This window comes from Hyalella azteca, unplaced genomic scaffold, assembly GCF_000764305.2.
Source record: "Hyalella azteca isolate HAZT.00-mixed unplaced genomic scaffold, Hazt_2.0.2 contig12444, whole genome shotgun sequence".
Classification (NCBI taxonomy): domain Eukaryota; kingdom Metazoa; phylum Arthropoda; class Malacostraca; order Amphipoda; family Hyalellidae; genus Hyalella; species Hyalella azteca.
Window position 1 is genome coordinate 1 of NW_025942403.1, and position 22,462 is coordinate 22,462.

Below are 22,462 nucleotides of genomic sequence, written 5' to 3' on the forward strand. Positions count from 1 at the left end.
GGTTGATTAAAAAATATGTTTATTAGTTTTAATTGAAAACTAATTTATGTAAAAATCTGAAATAATTCCTGCCGCAGCGTATCGATAATAACTACTTATATTCCAAAATTCTAGTAAATCAGTTCAGTATTATAGAAGTTATGAGTCCTTCGGTTGATTAAAAAATACGTTTATTAATTTTAATTGAAAACTAATTTATGTAAAAATTTATAATAATTCCTGCCGCAGCGTATCAATAATAACTACTTATATTCCAAAATTCAAGCAAATCCGTTTAGTATTGTAGGAGTTATGAGTCCTTCGGTTGAGCTGAGTCCGCAGGCGAGTTCGCAGGCGAGTCCGCAAAAGTGTCGATTCAGTTCCTAGAGGCTACAAAATGGTACTAAATTTGAGCTATGATAAGATGTAAGTTTTTTATTCCTTCATTTTCTTATGATTTAGAGATATTAATGTTTGATATACGATCCTAGAATGAATGGTACTCATCTATTAAAATTATAGGATATTATATATTCCAGAATAAGGTGCTATTATTCAAAAAAGCTTGAAAAATTAGTTTAAATAGGATTATGAATGCCTTTAAACTCAATTGAATCACAAGACAAGAAGATGACTTATTTTTATACATCGGATAAACAACAATAAAGTGATGCATTTAATTATTTTGGTGGACAGATCTGAAGTAACGCGGCCAATTTTAAAGAATTGAAAATAAATATAGCAGTATAAGTTCGATGGACATGGGTTTAAGTTAATTTTTAAATATATATTATATGTGGCAAATTTGTTTACCTCATCCAGCAACATCTGGCAACCGAAATATCTGGTGCGAAATACAAAATTCATTTAACGGGCAACGGCTGACCGCAACGTGTTGGGCGAGCCATTTAAAGTTTTAAACTCTGGAGTTTTCGGAACATGTATGTGCTCAATCCAGTAGTTATACATTTGTGTACTGAGGCCAGCTTAAATAGGTCTTTACGTTAGTATTGAAGATTTGTATTTGTCAGGAATACTGGAAGAAAGTATTAAATTCTCAACTTTTTTTTTTGTTCTTTGTTGCTCGAGTTCGTTCACTTGCCGATGAAATGAAACAGCTGACAGGTTTTTCATGAAATTTCTTTTACGTTCTTATTTTTCCTTTTGCTTCTTAATTTTCATTCACTGTTCACATATTTTGGGTCCTATTTTTCTAATTTTGGTGTTTGGTATGAATGGTATCTATCTATCGGGTGATTATAATATAAAGTTTAAGCTGTTGAACGTAATTAATATACCTAGCTACAATATGGTTAATCGATTAAGATTTTTGATGTCGCTTATTTATTAGTAATATTTGATAAACGGCAGGGAAGTTTCAATTTAATTTTTAATTTTTTTGTCATCATCACCCAACTTGGACATGTTTTTTGTTGCCACAGTTCTTTCATTGCCTGCAAATCTGCAATATATTTTATAAACAAAAATCAACTGAAGCGCTGAACTTGCCATTAACTTTCTAGTTTCTAGTACAAGTGGCCATGATACCATCTAAATTCTAAAAAGCAGACAGCTTCACAATCTTGTCAGTTAAACCATTTAGGTATATTTATTTACATTTATTAATATAGGTACCATTATCATTATTAATTATATCATAAATTATGCCATTTATATTATAATAAATTATATTTAGATATATTTTATATCAGTTTCATACTGTTCATTTTTACATGTGGTGAGTTGAGTGTAGGTAGAAGGCTAAGCTGGCTAACTGTAGTTGTAGAGTGTAAACTTGAAGTAGTAGCTACCTACCTATCTGCTGAGAGGCAAATTGACAAATTCTACCATTACCAGCGTGTCATTGAGAGAAGGTAGGTAGCTGATCATGATGCCAAGTGAAGGCTGATGACACAAGACATTGCTCATCAGTGACATGTTTTATATTTATGAATGAAATCGTGTGCTTTCAAGGTGACAAATTTATATATATATATCTGAAATTTTGCACCCTGATTGTACACTTTTATTTTTTAACGAGTAGATACGATTAGAATGATCATAATTCATAACTTCATAAGAGTTATATACATAGTGGCAAAGCAGAGAGTTTTTAGACTCTCCCTCAAGTTCATTTTTTAGTCCTATAAGTAGACCAGTAAAGTATGATGGATACCAGCATTATCTTACATAAGAAATTGGTTTAAGTCTTGAATAAATAAGGAAATTAGAAATTAACTGATTTTAAAAAATCTCTGGTTTGTCACTATGGGTATATAGGTAGGGTAAATGCGGTATATTCCAACATCGTGGGTAATTCCGTCACCTCTCTAGTTTTTCCTTTATATCAAGCTTTGTTTTAGTTCCATGCGTTCCTTGATGGTTGAAATGGTGATGTCAAAAAGTTAGCGGTTAGCGGCAAATTCCGCTACATTTTTTGGTGATTTATCGGATTAGTGGTTATTGAAGCTAACTTTTCAGTTAGCGGATTAGCGGTTATCGAAGCTAACTTATAGGTTAGCTGTGCCCACCACTGTACATTTGCGCGTCAAACTAATGCCAAAACACTAGGTCTTGGCCATCTAGCGGGAAAATATTGAGATCCAAAGAGAGACAATGCAAGCTACCCAGTGAGATCATCGAAAAATGTGTCAAATTTGACAGTTGACCTTGCTCTACCAAATAGTGAATAACTGTTTGTATAGGAAGAATATTATGGTTGAGACTTTTAAATACGTCTCTGAATATATTAGGAATCCTTTAAGTATACTTGTATTCGCTGATTTCAAGTGGTAAATAAATTAATAGATGATTAAGTTGAGAAATGGATTTGAACACATGAAAACTAATTCCGTCACAACTTGAATTCAACACACACAGATCGTTCCAAGCTATGCACAAAAATTAAAATTTGCTTAATTAAAAGCTTAATAGTTGTTAATTAAAAGCATAATTAAGTAGTGTTCAATATTCATTAGTGTTCTAATTCAAAGCTGTGTTGTATTCCAATACAGCTCACACAGCGAATGGAATTCGAACACGTGGATGACAGCATTACGTATCAGTAGAATTCGAAGCATGGACAGAATACGCCTCACCACGTGCCGAATATTGCCACACACAGTGTTGGAATATAGGGATTTGGTAGGTTTGCATTCTAAAGGCTTTTAAATAAATATGGCAACATTTTGTGACGTTTCATTGTTGCTGGCGCGTAGTACGGTGTTTTGCAAGTCACACAAAGCAAACAGAACTCGAGTAATGCATACGGTTATTTTTTTATAGTTTTTCATTGGATTTGGATTTGGGGCGTGGTGACTCTGAGAGAAAGAATTTCAGGGTCAGGCCTTTGCAAGGGCCATCAGCCACGCATCACATTTTCATTTGTTAGTAAGAAGGAGGAAGGGAGACCAAGCCAGGTGGAAGCAACATTAAAGAGAAGAGGCTAGAAGAGTTGTGAAAGTTTGTGTTAAGGTTGAGAAGTAATCAAGGGGAAGAGAAGTTCAAGGGGAAATTCATTGGTTTATTATTGCTATTTGTCAATTATTGCACTGTGTATTTGATAATTATATTAGCTATGGCGCCTTGTAGGCCCTGAGTGACTATTTCCGATATTATTATGGTTTGGTTATTTCAATTTTATTATTATTATTGCTTTTTTCTTACACCCTCCCAGCCTCCACTCTAGCCAACCTCCTCCTCTCCCTCACCTCATTTCTCGATGTGTCCTTAATGTGTCGGAATATACCGCGTTTACCCTACCCTAATTCATCTAATGGAAGTCTTGTGGCTCAAAAAATGGCAGGAAAGGCTTAGTCGTGGCTCAAAATGGTAGATATATTTTATGCCAGTGTGTGATAAAGCACAAGCCACATGACATAACCAAATTAGTTAATCATATCTCATTTTAATCAAATTTCAACTTGGCCATATATATAATAGCAAGAGTAAAAAAAACTGGAATGGATTCAGGTTGAAAACTTCCAACTTGAAACTTGAAACATGCAGTTACAAAGTTACATATTTTCCAAATACTTGTATAAGGGTTCAAATGAAATCTGTAACTTTTTTAATTTCTTATTTTTCTGCTCTTGCTGGTGTTGAAAGCATATTCCTGTTAACAAAAAATGTTACAGTATTGTAAATAAATACATGCTGCAAATCATTAAGCATTAATGATTGAAAATCATCAATGAGAAACGATTGAAATCTAATAATATTTAATAATAATAAAAACCAAAATACTTGAAAGAATTAATGTGACCTTATTATTGCTGTTTAGTTAGTTTACACTTTCTATAATACAATTGAAATATATAATATAATTTAATTTGGCAGGAGCGGCTCACTTTCTGTGTGCCTACAGCCAGCAAAGCGGACGCTAAACTTATACTCTCCACTTTTGATATGCTGCTGCTGTATAATCACGTACAGGGGGGTTTGAGGTCAAAGTTTTCACTCAAGCCATTTTTCCCAGGAGCTCAACCGTTAGAATCTCATGAAAATTGGCACAGACACGTACGCATATTTTTTCTACCAAACCTTCTTGTCAGGTTTCCAAAATTCCCACTCCTTCCCCCCCCCCCCCCAAAATCCCCAAAAAAGGGGAAAATTTCGTCAAAAAATTACCTAAAATGAGATTGCGGAAAGGATCATAGCTCGAAAAGTTGCAAACTCAGAGCAATGCAATTCATTTCAAACGAAAGGTAAAGGATTGGAGTGTGTTTGGGATTTCGAACAATTTTTTGTCGGGTCAAAACTTCATCCCTAAATAGGGGGTCAAGTTTGACCCTGAAAAAATTGTTTTCGGCCATTTTTCGGTGGTTTTTCAACTCTCGCGGCCAAACCGTAAACATTTTTGCCATAGTAAAAATGGGAAAAAGATGCGTCTTGTTGAGACAAACACACTGGTGAAAACGGATTTTGAAAAAGTTTGAAAAAAAGTTTGAAAAAGTTGTGAGCAAAACTTTGATCAACTTTGATCAACTTTTTCACTTTTCTCTTCACAACTCTACGGAAAAATTTTTGTGTATTTTTTCAACAACCCTAACAATAAAGAACAAGTCTTTGCCTTTAATTTGGACCCTGTTTCATGATCCTAGCTTTTATAGATATCGAGATATGATTTCGTCAAAGTAGACAATAATTGACAAAATTTTCGTCCAACTCGCCGTGGTCCGGGCGCTGCTCTGAACGTGTTCTACGAGTTTACTTTTTAGACTATTGTGCAAGCTGCATAATTTTATGAAGCTTTCTGAAAGTTAGTATCGACAGAGGATAAAATTGCGCTAATTACTGCCTATTTAACTCATTTTCAAAAAAATTATTTCTATTAGAAATTTAACGATCAAAAATAAACCAAGATTTGGTTCTGCTCACTTATAAAATACTTCATTAGGCACTTATTTTTTTAAGTTAGACACTCCATTTGTATATGGTTATTTACTTAAGCTCTTTAGCATTAATATTGTGAAAAAACTTCTCATATTTACCGTTAAAAATTGTTTTAATGAAGCAATAAGATTGCTCCCTGCCATGTATCTGCAGTCCTTGGGCCCAAACGTGAAGGCGTTATAACTCTTTATAGACCAAGATTGAAGAAAATTCACGCAAATAATCATTAGAAGAAAACTAAAATACTCTCTGGGGGGTCCGGGGGGTCTGCCGGGCCCCTTTTTTTGCAAATATTTGTAAGATAAAAGAGTTCCATGACAATTCCTCCTTACTTCTGAAGCTTCACCGGTTCTACATTTCGACAGTCCACCTCAAACGACGCTCCGTTTTCTTCGTGACAATGAATTGGATCATGGATAACTATACTAATTCAACCGTGTTGCTAAGTCAAAAGTTGTTTACAAATTATATACAATTTCTTTAAATAATGTTCAATCATAAAATGTCCATTAATACTTTTCTGAATCTAAATTGAAGTTTATACTTTATTAATAAATTTATATATTTATACTAAATTGAAGTCCACCACTGCGTCCAATACAGATTTTTTGTAGGGGGATTATTCTTAACTGCGATTTTTTACTTTTTCAAGGTCTTTTAACTCGGTAACGTACAGCATTGAAGGAAATTCAAACAAATTATAAATAAAATAAAACAAAAATTCCCTTTTTATGGCCCCGAGTGTTGAGCTTAGGGCCCTGGCGTTCCCTCGATTTCTGCCATCAAACAAGATTTCAAGTAGAATTTCGCTCAAGCCGTATTGCGAGGTATGATGACCATCAGTGTCCTGGAGTAGGCAGCGCTTGCAAATGCAACTAGTAAGTTGAGAAACTGGTACCACAAGAAGCTTTGAAGCTGTTTTTTTTTTTTGCAACAAACGACTAAGTACTTGAACTTTTTGCACTGTTACTTTGATAGAGGAAAACCGACACCCAGGTTATTGATGTTTGGAGTATTAAGGCCGGAGTTCACATTTCCAACACGTTCAGTGAGTGTTGGAAATGCACACTCTGGCCACAATCATGCACGGAATTGAAATAGAATTAATAGGAAATTAAACATGTCGTAAAATATACGTCATTTGCTGAGGTTAGGTTCAAGCCAGGAACAAGTTCCTATGGCAACAATCACATAGGGTGGTTAGGTTAGGGTTGATTAGGGTAAGGCAAAGTTAGTTCAGGTTAGGTTAGGAAAGGTTAGGATAGGTTAAGTTAGGTTAGTTCTTGTTGGGTTATGTAAGGTTAGGCAAGGTAAGGTTAGGTGAAGTAGGGTTAGGTGAGGTAGAATTAGGTTAGGATAGGTTAGGTTAGGATATGTTAGGCTTTGTTCAGTTTGGTTAGGTTAGGTTAGGGTTTCTTGGCTAGGTAAAACTAATGTAAGATTGTTTTAAACACTAATGATACACACAGGAAAAGGCCACAATTGGGGGATTGCTGTGTGTCGTAAGAAATGTGTGGCAAGAAGAAGAAGAAGAGAGAAAAAGAAAAAAAGTAAAAAAAAAGTTTAGCGGCTGATCTGGATAATATAATTTAAATCCTCTCTCATTCAAATTTGGAATAAATTCATATAGTTGAAGTTCAATAGTCATGTAAGTAAATGAAAAATAATTACTGTGCATGACCAGTATTAGTGTGCATGAAGGTGTTGTTCTGTTTAAAATTCTGCATTTTGATCAAATTGTTAGCAAGATGGGTGTACATACGGTATATACCTAGGCGTTTGTAGTTGGTATTTTGCTATCAATTTAGATATTTGAGACATTGTAAATTAATGGCAAATGTTTCTCAATTTCAATTCCATAAACAGAAAAAGTGTTTTACAGAAGTCCATATATGGTATAATTATATATTGAGATCTTAGCTTCTAGGTTTCAACCCAGCTTTTGTATTTAGCTTCATTATATGCAAGCTGCCTCAGACCTAGAAATATGTCTTCCACTACTGCCTCTGCCTCCTCTGTTTCAAGCACGTCAGACAAGCAGGCTTCATCTGGGTGAGCATATTATTTATGTAAATATATTTTGATTGAAAAGAATACATGCAGTAAATTTACCATATTATTTTGTCCTATTCTAGTACAAAAAATCCATTGATTTGTTTTTTGATGCAGTGCTTTGGCCATTAATTGATTTATATATGACAGAAATTTAAAATTTATAGATAAATCTTTCATCATGTAGGAATCTTTCATGGCCCTGATTTAAAATAAAACAATTTACATTAGTAGCAACCATTGTATAATACACCCATTCTATATATTGTATAATACCCAATAATATAATATAATATATTATTGGGTATTAATATATTATTATATATTAAATATATATAATATATCATTGTATAATACCCATTCTTGTTCAGGGTGTCAAACAACAACTGGAGCATTGACAACTTTGAGATAGGCCGCCCATTGGGGAAGGGCAAATTTGGTAACGTATATCTTGCCAGAGAAAAGAAGAGCAAGTATATTGTAGCTCTTAAGGTGAGTGTGGAAATATTCTGATAATAATAATCACCTCTTCCTTGAAATATTTGCCTTGAATAAAATTCATTTTCACCAAGTATAAAAGGATTCATCTCTAGCATACCGGTAATCCATTTATAACTAATTTAGATTGAATCAAACTTCTAACTTTTGATAGATAATTCAACCCCATACTTATCAGCACACAAGAGTGTGCCTGAAAATGTTTACACAACTTGAATGTGTTTGCCACTTAGAAGTTTTACTCTTGTCACTTAATAATTTTGATTTGTGTGCAGGTTCTTTTTAAATCACAGCTGCAGAAGGCAAGTGTAGAACATCAACTCCGAAGAGAAATCGAGATTCAAGTGAGTCAATTTTACAATTTTTGCTCACAATTCACAGCAAATATTGTATGAATATTTACTCCTATATTTTTGACATTTTTTCAGACACTGCAGCTTCTGTAGTCCTTTAGAGAGTCATTCCTTGATTTCCAATAGTGCATTGAGCTGAAATACTCTATTGTATTGTATCAATAAATAGACAAAGAGAAAATCGGAGATAATTTAAATTTCTTTGCAGTTATCTTATTTATTTTATTACTATTTGTTCTGGAAATAAGTACAAGAATTTTTTATGTTTCATCTGTGATAAATTCACCCCTCAGATCATTGTTCTTAATAATTTTTTCTATAGTTACTACTTTAAGTCTCACATTTGTTCTTTGAGCTTTCTGTATAAATCACAAGTCTATGTATTTAAGTTCTATTTTCTTCAATTATATGGTTGCTGGACCTAATTAATTTCTTTTACAGGCCCATTTACGCCATCAGCACATTTTACGGCTCTATGGATATTTTTATGATGAGACTCGCGTTTACCTCATCCTGGAGTTTGCACCAAAAGGCGAGCTCTACAAATACATGCAAAAGCAGCCTAATGGTCGCTTCAGTGAGATGGAGAGCGCTAAATACATCAGACAAATGTCCGAGGCACTCAAGTAAGGGTGGCTGCTGTGGCGTGGCTGCTGTTGTGGGGTTGTGTGGATGCTGTTGTGTGTGGATGCTGTTGTGTGTGGATGCTGCTGTGTGTGGATGCTGTTTTGTGTGGATGCTGTTGTGTGTTGATGCTGTTGTGTGTGGATGCTGTTGTGTAAATGCTGTTGTGTGTAAATGCTGTTGTGTGTAAATGCTGTTGTGTGTAAATGCTGTTGTGTGTAAATGCTGTTGTGTGTAAATGCTGTTGTGTGTAAATGCTGTTGTGTGGATGCTGTTGCGTGTAAATGCTGTTGTGTGGATGCTGTTGCATGGATATTTAAATGCCTCTCATTTAAATTTTCAACTAAATCTCATTACCAAACTTTGCTGAGAAAAATGAGTGGGTCGTATTTTCCAAATAATCACAGACTTTATGAACAGAGTACTGATACATCAACTTTCTGAGCCAAACAGTGTCAGGATAACCCACACAATGGTAGAAAGTGCATTACTATTTGAACCAAGTCTCGCTCGTTGCTTTGAGTGTTGGATCTAATAAACAGTTCATCCCTTGCCCACATTTCATTTGAGTTTAAAAATGTTCAAGTCTTACTACTTATGAAACATTATGAAGTTGGAATTAATTCTTCCTTTACTAATGAGTTAGAAATTTACAGCCAAATGAATTCAATTCATTTTTAAAATCAAAATGCTTATCGGCTTCCATGATCTTGGGTAGCTTGAACGATGTTATCATGGCTATGTGAGTAATGGTGTCCTTCATTCCTGATGTTTGAATTCCATTTTTGACTTGGGGACTGCTATTTCAATTTTGTAATCACAGATTTGCCGATAGGTAATTCAAATTATGAGTTATGTCATTCTTGCAGGTATTGCCACAGTAAGAAGGTTATCCACCGAGACATCAAACCAGAGAATATTTTATTGAACCTTAAAGGTGACCTTAAAATCGCTGATTTTGGATGGTCGGTCCACGCACCTTCCTCCCGGTGAGTTGCCGTCCTATCATTTTCCATTTTTTATTATTTGATGGTATTTCTATTCAATAAGTTCCTTTACTTTTACTTCAAATAGTAAGGTTATTTTTAAATTTTCTCCATATACCGGTATCGTTTTCTCTAATTAGACGCCAAGACTTTCCCCAATCTACTTTTGATCTATTTACCGAGAATAATTCATTTAAAGTGATAGTTACTACCACACCTCAAGCACGTTCGCCGAACGGAGTACACTCCGTCTTTCCCTGTATTTTCCTTTTTCTTCCTATGGATTTCTAAATCATCTAGATTATAGATACCCAAAATTAATTTGAAATCTAAATGGATTTTTATTTGACAAATAATCCACTACATTTCAGTTAAAAATATGGTCACAGGAGTATTACCTATATCTTGGTGCACCTAATTCGTGTATCCAATGTAAATACGTCAAAACCTCTAGTCAAGGAGATTTTAAGCTTAATTTATTATTTTATTGTCTTAATTAAAAGGCGGTCCACTCTATGTGGCACGCTCGACTACCTGCCCCCTGAGATGGTCGAGAATAAACCTCACGACGAGAAGGTCGACCTGTGGTCCCTGGGCGTCTTGTGTTACGAGTTTCTCTGTGGCTCTCCTCCGTTCGAGACCGAGAGCAGCAGCGCCACGTACAAGCGCATTACACGCGTGCAGTTCAGCTTCCCTCCACACGTCTCGCCTAAAGCCAGAGATCTCATCCTCAAGGTAAGAATTCATATAAAATCCGGCCTCATTTCTCTTGACGAAAACAAGACTGAAAACAATAATTACGTCTCCTTTCTGAATTACAAGTTATCATTTTGACATCGATGCCCAGACTATTACAACTTGATATGTTGCAATAGTCTGGACTATTACAACATGAGCAATCATCCGTGCGAGACGAGGTTATTTTTTTAGCAAAATGAATTGAAGATGTTGAAATTTTAAACTTTCGTTTTATTCATTAACTGTAGTCGGTGCCTCGGCAATTGTTAGCGAATAAATTGGTGCTAGTGCATCACCATCGGATGTATGTGGAGCACAGGCGATTGTTCCGAAATATTTCTCTGAATAAAAAGTTAAAATCTCAGAACATCCGGTTTCTTATCAACGATGTTATGCAACAGTTTGTTTTAAGATGAATATAATCCATTGGTTTAAGATAAGTAGAGGCATCTGAATGAAGCTTCTCAGTGCCGTGTAATATTTTGTTGCTAAGTAATACTACTGGGCAGCTTCTGAAGTATCATCCTCACGAGCGGCTGCCCCTGGACGAGGTTCTCAAGCATCCTTGGATAGTCGAGCAGGCCGCTCTCGAGAAGGCAGGACTTGAGAAGGCCGAAGCTGGCAATTAAATGCGCTACTTATTTATCCTGGTCTCTTAATTTTAGTTCAACAAGGGCGTTTGGGATGATTACCGCTCAAATTACGGACATGCTTCTTGATTGAATGTGTTATGATTTGCTAAGTGTTTATTTTAAGCAGGTATTCCTCATAATTTGTATCTTTTAATTGGAATATACGAAGCCAACTTGATGTATTCCCCAAGCAAGCTGAACGGGCGCAAATTTTCTTGCTCTTACTAAATAATGATCCTTTTATATATTCGAAGTAAATTTCAGAACTCCTGCTTGTTCACAAAATGTTGTGCACATTTCTGGTGAAAAATTAAATATAATATTACTAGCTTATTTTAACACTACTCCATGAGATTAAATTTTGCCGTTGAATGTCTTCAAACCTGAAATATGTTCCTATGCTATTGAATTCCATAGCTTAATGTTGAACTCTAGTTGATCAACACCAGTCATTCATTGGATGTATTCTATATAAATCCAGTGATGTGTTTATACAGGTGTCCATAGTTCATGCGTGATCAAGCACGTGGTAGCAAAATTAATCTTAAGATCATGTGAAGGGAAATGTTTTATTAATGGGTTCTAATTTTTAATTAAGTTGAGACAAGCGCTGTAGAAACTTGTCCGAATTAGGTTGTGGTGTCGTTTAAGCAGGTGCATTACAAACGTGAGTCGCTACTTTAAATAATTGCTGTAGATTGTAACGTTACTGTAAGTAAATGTGCCGCGTGTTTAACAAGACGGTTCCTTCACTGCCAAGCTTCTGGACTACAATATTTGTTACAATAAACTCTAAACTTGAAGCTTCTTAGTTCGGTTTCCCGCTTAATATTGCAAGAGGTTTTCATATGCTATCGAAATTATCCTGATAACAGAAAAATTAATTTGAGTAATGGCATGGGTGTGCGATGAACTTCTGAAGGTCATGATCCGGTTTTGAGAAAAAAATGCGAGTCAAGTCGGTTTGAAATTTACATGGCATGGAATTCTACTTACAGCATTATAAATATCAGTTGAAATTTATCGACGTTTACGTACATCTTCTACCTCAAGAGGTAGACGAGGACATATCAGTTCACGTTGTTAGCATACACAATTCGGGCAAGCGGGAAAATTGCAACAATGTCTGACTGCAGCTCGTCTATGGCCCTACAGATGATGGTTATCCTAAAAGGGATGGAACAGTCGGTAAGTTAACCGAAACTGTAATTAAATAAAACTTTCCAGGTGCAAGGATGCGCTTTTCATTGTTTAGCAACATAATTGTAATACAATTCCACACAAATGATTTTGGCGCTAACTTTAACAAAATGGTTGCAAATTTTGTTGGCAGCTACACTTCAAAGAACCAAGATCGAGCTGAAAAAATAGCTACGAAGCTAAGCTTCAACCTTTAATAATAAATATACACCATAAAAAAGACGCTTTACACACAGGTTGGATTGGAAAATTCTATCAACTAAGAGAATAAGCATCACCACCACTACGCTCATGTGAATGCTTAGCAATCAATTCGCTTTTTACTAATAGTTATTCATAAGAGCATGTAGAAATTTTGTTCACAAGAAATGGCGTCACCAACTGCAAATCCGAAACAGTGCCGCCGTGTTCGAATGATCAGTTGAGAGAACCGTAAACTTCGTACCCCTGTAGATTGTTCAATCATTCAATGATCCAAGCTGAAAGGAAAGTATCACTGGCCAGGACTTTCAAACAGGCATTGAAGTTAGTGAGGCATGAAGGTTCAGACAGTCTATTGTGAGCAAGAAATTCAACCTAATCCAGCTAGACTTTCAAATTGAGTTTCTAAATTTGAGCTTTCGTGATTACCATCAGACTCTGTGTCATTACCTCTGTGTCATGCTGACCTTATCTTCACTTCAGTGTACATAAAAAGGATTATGTGGCGAGCGTTCAAGTAGAGGGAATGTACTCAAAACGTCAACAACATATAAGGTATCGAACTGGAAGGGCGAAGAGGCTACAGAACTGGTAATTAGACTCGACGGGAGATGCAATTACAAATTTAAGTACAGTAATCAAACTGGTAAAGATCGCACAAGAAAAAGCACTGAAAACAAAATAATCAAATTGATAGACATAATTTCGTCTTTAGTTAGACAGGATGACTAAAATGAAATTCTTGACATAGTCCAACAATTAGAACACTGAGAGATATTTTTGGGCACCTTTCTGGAAGCTAAACGGAGCATCGATCATTGGAACCGTCATGAACTCGAGGAACTTTAATGTAGCTTACGTGTAATCATTCACACATTACAGGAATAGAAATACTGACCCCATATTAAAGAACATAAATATCTTGGAAATATGAGACCACATTGGAGTCATGTAGAAATGCATGAGAATGTCAGGAACATTAAGAGCATTAATATATAGCCGCCTATCTATCAGGAAACGTCGTTCGTATGCGTCTTGTTCAACAATGTTTGCCAAGAATAGCTGAGTTTGGCCTAAGGTGTGCAGCGACCAACGAAGCGAGGGTAGAGACACGCGTCTCTAATGTGATGCGTGTTGGAGAGCCAGCACAAGAAGCGCTCCAGACCCAGACCATAGCCACCGTGAGGACAAGTGCCGTACACACGCTGCTCAGGACAAATTGTATCACTGTCAAAAGGGAACAAGGCATTGCAGCCATAGCCTGCGTACATTATATGCAACGATATACAACAGTCATGACAAGTAGTCATCTCCATTCTGCTTTTTTAAAAGTATTTTCAGCAAAAAAATGGCCGATATTTCCATCTCAATGCTCACTCAGAAGGAGCAATACTAACTATATTAATACTAAGTATAATGTGGACGGTACAAACACATCACTGATATCAAACTGACCTGGTCCGTATACCAGTAGTAAGGCTTGGGGTCGAGTCCTTTCTTCTTGTATGCAGCCATGAGTTCATCCAAGTTGTCCATACGCATCGAACCTCCTACGATCTCACCCACGCTTGGCATCAACAAATCAACCTGTAGAAAAGAAAAGGCGTAAAAACATCAACAACTTGAAAAAAACATAAGAAACGCAAGTAAGCAGACCTGGTTTGACAAGTCTCCAAATAAATCTTCAAGATTTCGTTTCAAATGCGAACCAAAACATAAATTTCATTTGCTTCCTACTATCCATATCGATGAAGAAATTTACGAAAGTCAATTACACTTGCCTAATACAGGTTACTAGCGTTGAAGTATTTTGAAATTGATATTAAGTTATAACGCAATACAAAGAAGCAATATATGACGGTAATACAACCTATACACAAACCTAAAGTGCTGAATAAACTTTTATGGGGAAGAATTTTGCAAGAAGAAAGAGTGCAAGAGGCCTTACCGACTCAGTGAGCGTGGGGTCGTCTTTCCTGCGCTGCATGTAAAAGGCCTTGATGTCTGCAGGGAAGCTGTGCAGGAGGATGGGCTTGCCGATTGCGTCCGTCATTTTTCGTTCAGGCATTTCTGGGATATCCTGTATGCAAGCTAATTTTTAGCATCAGGGAAATGAAATTAAAGAGCAGTAAATGGGCTAGATAACAATGTTGGAATGAATTAAAAAGCTAATATTATATTACCTTGTTTTACATTTCTCGACAATAATGGTTATGAATCAAAGAGGTAATTGAAAATTGCTTTAAAGTTAAAAATTGCAAACAAACCTCTCCGAAGACGTATAAGGAGCCATCTTCCTTCCTGATGTCGTGCTCCTCAAGATATTTAATGGCGTCTGCATAGGCCATCCGCAGGAACGGACGCGTGGGCGCCACGAAGTCCGGGTTCAGGTCCCTCACGATCTGTGCACCGCGGAGGTCAGCGAGCACGCGCTCGGTCACGTCGCAAACCTGAGGTACAAGCATGGTAAAATTCAGTACAAATAATGGCCGTTAGTTGCACAAAAGCCGCACCAATTATTTGTTGTTAAATTGAGCTTGACATGTAATCATGTAGATTTCCATTACTGTGATCATCATAATTGATTGCATTTTACTAGTTGTTCTCGAGATAAAGACTTTAAAATTTAAATATGATTTTAGAATGGTAAATTTAAGTAATTATGAGAGAGCATAATGAATACAGATGAACTCTACTGTCGCACATCACAGGCAGTTTATACAGTATGATCGAGATCATTATAACATTTATATTCTAACAAGTCGAAAGAAATGTATTAATTCATCTGCTGTAACCACGACTTAATGAGAACTCACCAGGTCCTCAATCTTGTCGAGCAGCTCCTCGAAGGTGATGAAGGGACACTCGGCCTCGACGTGTGTGTAGGTGGCAAGATGGCGGCGGGTGCGGGACTGCTCGGCACGATAGCTCTGCTCTATGCAGTACACGTCCCCGAAACTGAACAATAATTACCAATATCTTAAAGCAGCGGATTGAAGAAGAATCATTCCCTGACATACTCAATAAAAAATGGTAAAAAATATTCCTTCAGAGAAAAAAAACAGTAGCGGTTATAGTGGAATGAAGGGAGAGAGCTTTATTGCAAAGCTCAATAGCAACAACGGAGAAATCAACTGTTTCCGTCAGGCAATAAGGCTTAGTAATCAAAGATTCCGAAAACTAGTCATTGAAGTCATTTTGTACACGCGATAGTAGCTTTCAAACGAAATTATGGGTCGTCAGTCATAATGCATGAATGACCTGGGCAGGCAGGTCTCCAGGTACAGCTGACTGGACTGCGTGAGGTAAGCCTCACCTGAGCAGGCAGGTCTCCAGGTACAGCTGACTGGACTGCGTGAGGTAAGCCTCACCTGGGCAGGCAGGTCTCCAGGTACAGCTGACTGGACTGCGTAAGGTAAGCCTTTTCCCCAAAGAAGCTGAAATCAAAGAGCGTGGAGCCGCCCTCGCACTGCGTCTGGACGAGTGTCGGTGGCGTCATCTGAGTGTAGCCGCGGTCCTTGTAATGGGAGATGAACGCGTTGAACAGCAGCGAGCGCAGGGACAACACCTGAATGCAACAAAAACATTGCAATCAATTTGCATAGTTGGAATTAGAGGAACTTGGGTAATACACAGTTGGAAAATTATTCAACTCTACTAACAAATATTACATTATAAAATGCAAGTCTAATGCTTAGATTTCTATTTGATCATTATATATATGGATATGTATTTAGCTTGTTTAATTATGAGTGCTGACATTAGGGATCATCTACAAAATGGAAAAGGAAGAAGTTTCATCTGTGTGTAAATGATCTGTAGCTCAAAGCAGAGATTGAACAATTTCACAGAATACTCAAGATCAAATAGAAAAGCATTTTACTAAAATTTTTACCATACCCATTGAAATCATAACAAAAGGATCAGTAGAAAATTCATGTCGTTCACTGCACTCATCAATTGTTACTTGAAAGGAGTTGCTGCACATTATACTCTAGTCACAGTCTAGTACCTTTTAGGATGACAGACCATGCCAGCATTTAGGGTGACCAACCTTGCTGGCATTTAGAGTGACAGACCTTGCTGGCATTTAGGGTGACCAACCTTGCTGGCATTTAGAGTGACCGACCATGCCAGCATTTAGGGTGACCAACCTTGCTGGCATTTAGAGTGACCGACCTTGCTGGCATTTAGGGTGACCAACCTTGCTGGCATTTAGAGTGACCGACCATGCCAGCATTTAGGGTGACCAACCTTGCTGGCATTTAGAGTGACCGACCTTGCTGGCATTTAGGGTGACCAACCTTGCTGGCATTTAGAGTGACCGACCATGCCAGCATTTAGGGTGACCAACCTTGCTGGCATTTAGAGTGACCGACCTTGCTGGCATTTAGGGTGACCAACCTTGCTGGCATTTAGAGTGACCGACCATGCCAGCATTTAGGGTGACCAACCTTGCTGGCATTTAGAGTGACCGACCTTGCTGGCATTTAGGGTGACCAACCTTGCTGGCATTTAGAGTGACCGACCATGCCAGCATTTAGGGTGACCAACCTTGCCAGCATTTAGAGTGACCAACCTTGCTGGCATTTAGAGTGACAGACCTTGCTGGCATTTAGAGTGACCGACCTTGCTGGCATTTATTACAATAACAGACCATGCTGGCATTAAGGGTGACAGACCTTGCTGGCATTTAGAGTGACAGACCTTGCTGGCATTTAGAGTGACAGACCTTGCTGGAATTTAGAGTGACAGAGCTTACTGGCATTTGGAGTGACAGACCATGCTGGCATTTAGAGTGACCGACCTTGTTGGAAATTAGAGTGACCGACCTTGTTGGAAATTAGTGACCGACCTTGCTGGCATTTATTACAATAACAGACCATGCTGGCATTAAGGGCAACAGACCAAGCTGGCATTAAGAGCAACAGACCTTGCTGGCGTTCTCCCCCCTGATGAGCAGGTGGCGCTTGTCGAGCTGCACGTCAGGGTTTGCTTCCTTGTTGATCTCGGCCTCGGTGCCGCCGGCGGGCGCGGCACCGATCAGCTCCCAGAAGTCGACCTGCAGCTCGTGACCGCCCGGCGCCTGAATGCAGCAGTGGTTACAGTCCGTTTGAAAATTACCAGATTTATTGTAAGCTGTAGTGAATTATCACATTGCAATAACAAAGCACACTAAAAAAAGTGATCCTCTTTATCAAGAAATAGCTCATAAATTTTGAGTGTAGTGCCAGGTCAGAGTTGAATATCGGTACGTACTCAATAGATCTACTAGGGCATATTTGCTAATGAAATTTTACAACGACTTTGAACAGCTCAATGATGTGAAATCAAATGAATTTTAAAATGATAACATTGACTCACACCCAACAAATAACAATAAACAAAAGCCAGGCATATTTTTGATGAATAAATAAATATGCCAATCTTATGACATAACAATTTAATATTTTTCTTATTACATAAATTTCATTTGGTTAGAAACGCAACTGACAGACCTGCTTGCCTGCTGGCACCTCCAGCAGCGCCCCGTAGAGGCACACGGTTGACTCGGTGGTGAGCGTGACAGCCTCGGTGGTCTGGCACAGCTTGTCCAGCAGCACGCACTGCAGGAAGCCTGTGCCGTCACGCAGTACCACAAACATCATGTTCTTCCCTGCAACACACTTATCCATGAATGCATAGTCAAAATAAATTAAATATGATGATTTACAACAGGGGATCATAAGTATTGTAGTGCTTACCTAAGTATTTTATTACGTTCTATTTTCAATGAAAAATAGTATACTTTCAATCAAATTATTCAAAGAAATTTAGAATGATAATAACTACTAGTTCTCTGCCTCAATATCAATTCAAGTCCTGCAGCTACGAGCTCAAATCGTTACAGGATAAGCACTAGAGAAAATAGTATCTTAAATCATAATTTCTTCAGCACATAATAGATCTGACAAGATATAAACAGAAAGGCCCCTTACCCTGCCGTCTCAATCGGTGGATCCATCCCTTAACCTTAACCCTCAAGCCCCTCTGGCTTTCCCCATCCCTGATCTTGATGAGTTTGGCGGGAGGTAAAGAAATATCTTCACAAATAGTGACTTTAGCAGCTTCCTCCAATGCACCAGCTCGCTGCTTAGCATCTTCTTCTTCCTTGCGGCGTCTTGCTTCTTGTTTCTTCAGGTCCTGATGGTTGGGAAATTTTTACAACTTACAAAATTTCAAACTTACTAATTTCATACCAAGAGGTGAAGACAGTTCAATCAGTAAAATAAATATAGGCTACCGGTACATTTTAAATTTCAATGAAAAAAAGTGTACTTTTAATCACATTATTCACAGAAGTTTAGAATTATTATAACTATTAGTTCCCAGCCTCCAATTCCAATAATATATAAATGAAAAAATATTCAATAAAACCTTGCTTTACCACCAATCAAAGGATATAATTTGAACTTAAATACATAAAAAGGAATGTTTTTAAACTTACATCTTTCCATAGTTTGGTGATTTTTTTCAATTGGCTTTTTGCTATAGGTTCAAATTTCTGTAAAGAAAAAAGGAAATCACAATAGATTAAATGTTGAGTAAAATTTTGAGGATGTGGCAGATAACACAAGAGTCTGGTACCTGATCAAATGTAACAAATCCTTTTATTTTACATCAAGAGTTATATAGAGTTCAAAATTATGCATCACATTGTTATGGTCGCAATACTATACTATATGTACCTATAGTACCATCTTTAAATCATTAGCGGAGAGTTGATCAGTGATCATTTAATTACAGTGTTGAAAATTTTTTTTGGGGATACGATGCAAGAGACAGATAAAACAAGCAATAACTATTCAATCCAGCATTTAAGCATTCTTGGTAATTGATTTGGGTACCAGTAGATGTATATATAAATATAAACTCATAAGTGCAATATCCAGTGTAGCAAAGCAGAGATGAAACCCTCTGAAAAAGACAAGTATTTACAGGCCAGATGGCCCATGTAAACGTGAAGTGAGCAGCACATATATTAGCAGGAGTGTGATCCATGGCTCACATCTGAATTGCCCAATAATGATAGATCAGGAGCTAAAACACAAGCATGGTGTTAGGCTGATCTGCTCTATTAGAAACAAGGTTCTTATGCTGTGCATTGGGTATTTAATCTGCCAAAAATAAGTTTATCAAGCATGAACAATGAAAAACAAATAAAGTAAAAATATTAATCTGTAAATAATGAGATTATCAAACAAGAATAATGAAAAACAAACAAAGGAAAAAGGTAATTGTTTTGAAATAGGACAGCTGGAAAACTAATAATAAAGTACAGCATTCATTTACTGAAAAGGAATAATATGAAACAAAAATAATACATCCCAACTTTAAATAGGACACACATGAAATAATCGGCCATGCTGAGTAACACATTAATAAAATTTCACCTGACAAGCATCCCAAGATGACAGGCAGAGTCTGCTGAGAACTGCTGTATCGTCTAATTGAATAAATGTTACCAGAGGGTCTGCAATGAGACGGTCTATATGCTGGTACCAACGAAGTAAATGACAGTAAGGATTAAGAGAACTGCTCCTAGCAAGTGAAGGGATGTTACACGTTTTCTTAATAAGTGAATGGGCTTTAAGGTCAATTGTTGAAGCCACGGCCCCAGAGATATATGAATTATGGCACAAATGTGCATTGAGATGTACAAACAGTTCCGGACTGAGTGTTTCAGTAGTGTTGTTCATCATCTGGAGAATTAAGATGAGGTCAAACAAAGTACCAAGATTGAGCTCAAAAATCTATAGCCAAAAGCAGTTTCAGTCAAATAGTACAGACAAACAGTCTAATTCATATTTTTCTGTTGAATTCAAACTTAAAAAGTGAAGTTAAATACTTAAAAATTCTACTACATATCTAAATACATCTGTTTTCAGGACACATGATTATTTTCTAAACTGGTTTCCTGATGCTTAATTTTACAACCAAAAAAAACACAGTCCCTCAATTATTTTGTTCTGACAAGTTATGACCAAACAGGAAAAAAATTTTGCAAATCAACATGGATGGATGAATTGTAATTGAAAAAGACATTGGGATGGCATTTACATGGATTTGAAATAACACTGAGCAAATTGAAAAACATACTTGATCTTTTTCTTTGGCATCAACCATGATGGAGGGCAGAGGCTCAGTTTTATAGTCCTTACAAGCCCTCAGAGCTGTCTTGTAGGGTTTTGTTTCTGATCCATCCCCATGCTCATCGTCTCCATGTAGTTCTGACACGTAAACAGTATCTGAGGGGAACCTCAATGTTAGGCAATAGTTGGGAGATCTTATGTTGGGGGTTAGAGAAAACCATTTTAATAGTCATCTAAACTATGTACCGGTACTTAATTTGTTTATTGAACATAATACAAGTAAATCAAAGAATAATCTGTGAATTAATTTCAGAGAAAATTAAAACAATAACAGAAAGTTTAAAGAAAATGATTATCAGACATCTTCTAAATTAAAATAAGAGGTATATTCAAATATGTGGATCAAAAATAACTTTTCAGCATGCCATCAACTAGCACATACGGTACAAGATTTCAAAAGACATATCAATTCAATTATATTCAATAGTCACTCACCTAGGGAAATATTCTGGGTCATTTCCGTAATTTCCTTGCTCATCTTGGGAGGCTAAGCAGAACAAATTAATTCAGAAGTTAATTTGTTGCAAAGTAACTATAATATAAATTATTATTCAATAGTCAAATAAAAACTAACACTGCAGCAAAATTCTGCAACATCAAAAATCTCTTGATGAGAATAAATAAGACTGCTGAGTGTAACTAAGTTTCAACTAATGACCAGCAAATGAAGATATTATAAATATACCTAATTCAACATATAAACTTGGTTTGCTCAACTTACAGATGCTGTCAAAATAATAAGCCTTCCAATTATCCTTGCTACCAGTACTTGTACATGTGTAGTAACATATCTAAGAAGCATACAAATTCATTATAAGGCTTGCCTATGGCACAATGTATGTTGTAATGGCATCTATTGACCATTTAAATTGGTTTGTAGAATGTAGACTATGTCAGAAAATTAGCCTTCAGACATTTGCTGCACATTTAGAGGTGACTCTTGCTGACTAAAAATTAGTGTATGGTGCTACAGTACACCAAATTACCCATGCTATCAGTTCAGCCACCCATGCTATCAGTTCAGTGAGTGGTTTCCCTCGCATCAGTAGTATCCTTTCTGTGACACCATTGTAGTAAGTGCCTGTAGAAGCTCTTCAAACTTACCACCAGTCAGTCATAGACTGACACTTCTTAGCTGCAGTCCATCACAGCTTAACCTTTGATGCATACACTATTCTGTCTCATGCCTATTGGCTCTGACACTTGCTTGTCCTACTCGCAGTTGTGTCTTAACTCCACCATCTCCACTACGGTACTGTAATAATACCTCATTGTGCCTCATCTTGTAATCCTATATTTAATAATTAATTTCATTATGTTGCCACTCTCTCAATATCCTGCTATACTTATAGTATACGGACAATAATAAGAACCTTTCGGAACTCTGAGATAATTTTTATAGTTCATCTAATAATAAATTAATCAATGTCATACTGTCATAGAAGAGTCAGTTGACACTGGCTCCTAAATGCATCAGTTGACATTGTCTGTACAAAGTTTGACATTCTATACTGAAGGCACTACTATGCAACACACATAGTGGCAAAGCAGAGAGTTTGTTAGACTCTCCCTTGAGTTAAATTTAGAGTACTATAAGTACTAAGTACAAGTAG

The 22,462-nt window shown here is 36.8% G+C and overlaps 2 protein-coding genes across 3 annotated transcripts; one reads left to right on the forward strand and one right to left on the reverse strand.

Moving 5' to 3' along the window:
* The first annotated feature begins 7,239 nt into the window (after nucleotides 1-7,239).
* On the forward strand, nucleotides 7,240-12,059 carry LOC108676142 (aurora kinase). The gene is made up of 7 exons (XM_018164186.2): nucleotides 7,240-7,425; nucleotides 7,797-7,917; nucleotides 8,199-8,267; nucleotides 8,718-8,902; nucleotides 9,770-9,889; nucleotides 10,390-10,621; nucleotides 11,134-12,059. Exons 1-7 carry the CDS (start codon nucleotides 7,361-7,363, stop codon nucleotides 11,251-11,253), a joined length of 912 nt encoding a protein of 303 aa, XP_018019675.1. The 5' UTR covers nucleotides 7,240-7,360; the 3' UTR covers nucleotides 11,254-12,059.
* A 425-nt stretch (nucleotides 12,060-12,484) lies between these two features.
* On the reverse strand, nucleotides 12,485-21,478 carry LOC108676141 (asparagine--tRNA ligase, cytoplasmic). 2 transcript variants are annotated; one of them, XM_018164184.2, is made up of 13 exons: nucleotides 21,285-21,478; nucleotides 20,797-20,945; nucleotides 20,091-20,399; nucleotides 19,145-19,201; nucleotides 18,636-18,840; nucleotides 18,156-18,313; nucleotides 17,591-17,743; nucleotides 16,029-16,225; nucleotides 15,474-15,615; nucleotides 14,925-15,107; nucleotides 14,606-14,737; nucleotides 14,113-14,244; nucleotides 12,485-13,862 (listed from the first exon to the last, which is right to left on the reverse strand). In XM_018164184.2, exons 1-13 carry the CDS (start codon nucleotides 21,325-21,327, stop codon nucleotides 13,731-13,733), a joined length of 1,992 nt encoding a protein of 663 aa, XP_018019673.1. In that variant the 5' UTR covers nucleotides 21,328-21,478; the 3' UTR covers nucleotides 12,485-13,730. The 2 variants fall into 2 exon arrangements, with proteins under 2 accessions (XP_018019673.1, XP_018019674.1); XM_018164185.2 differs by lacking the exon at nucleotides 20,091-20,399 and having other exon boundaries at nucleotides 21,285-21,469.
* Nucleotides 21,479-22,462: the final 984 nt, after the last annotated feature.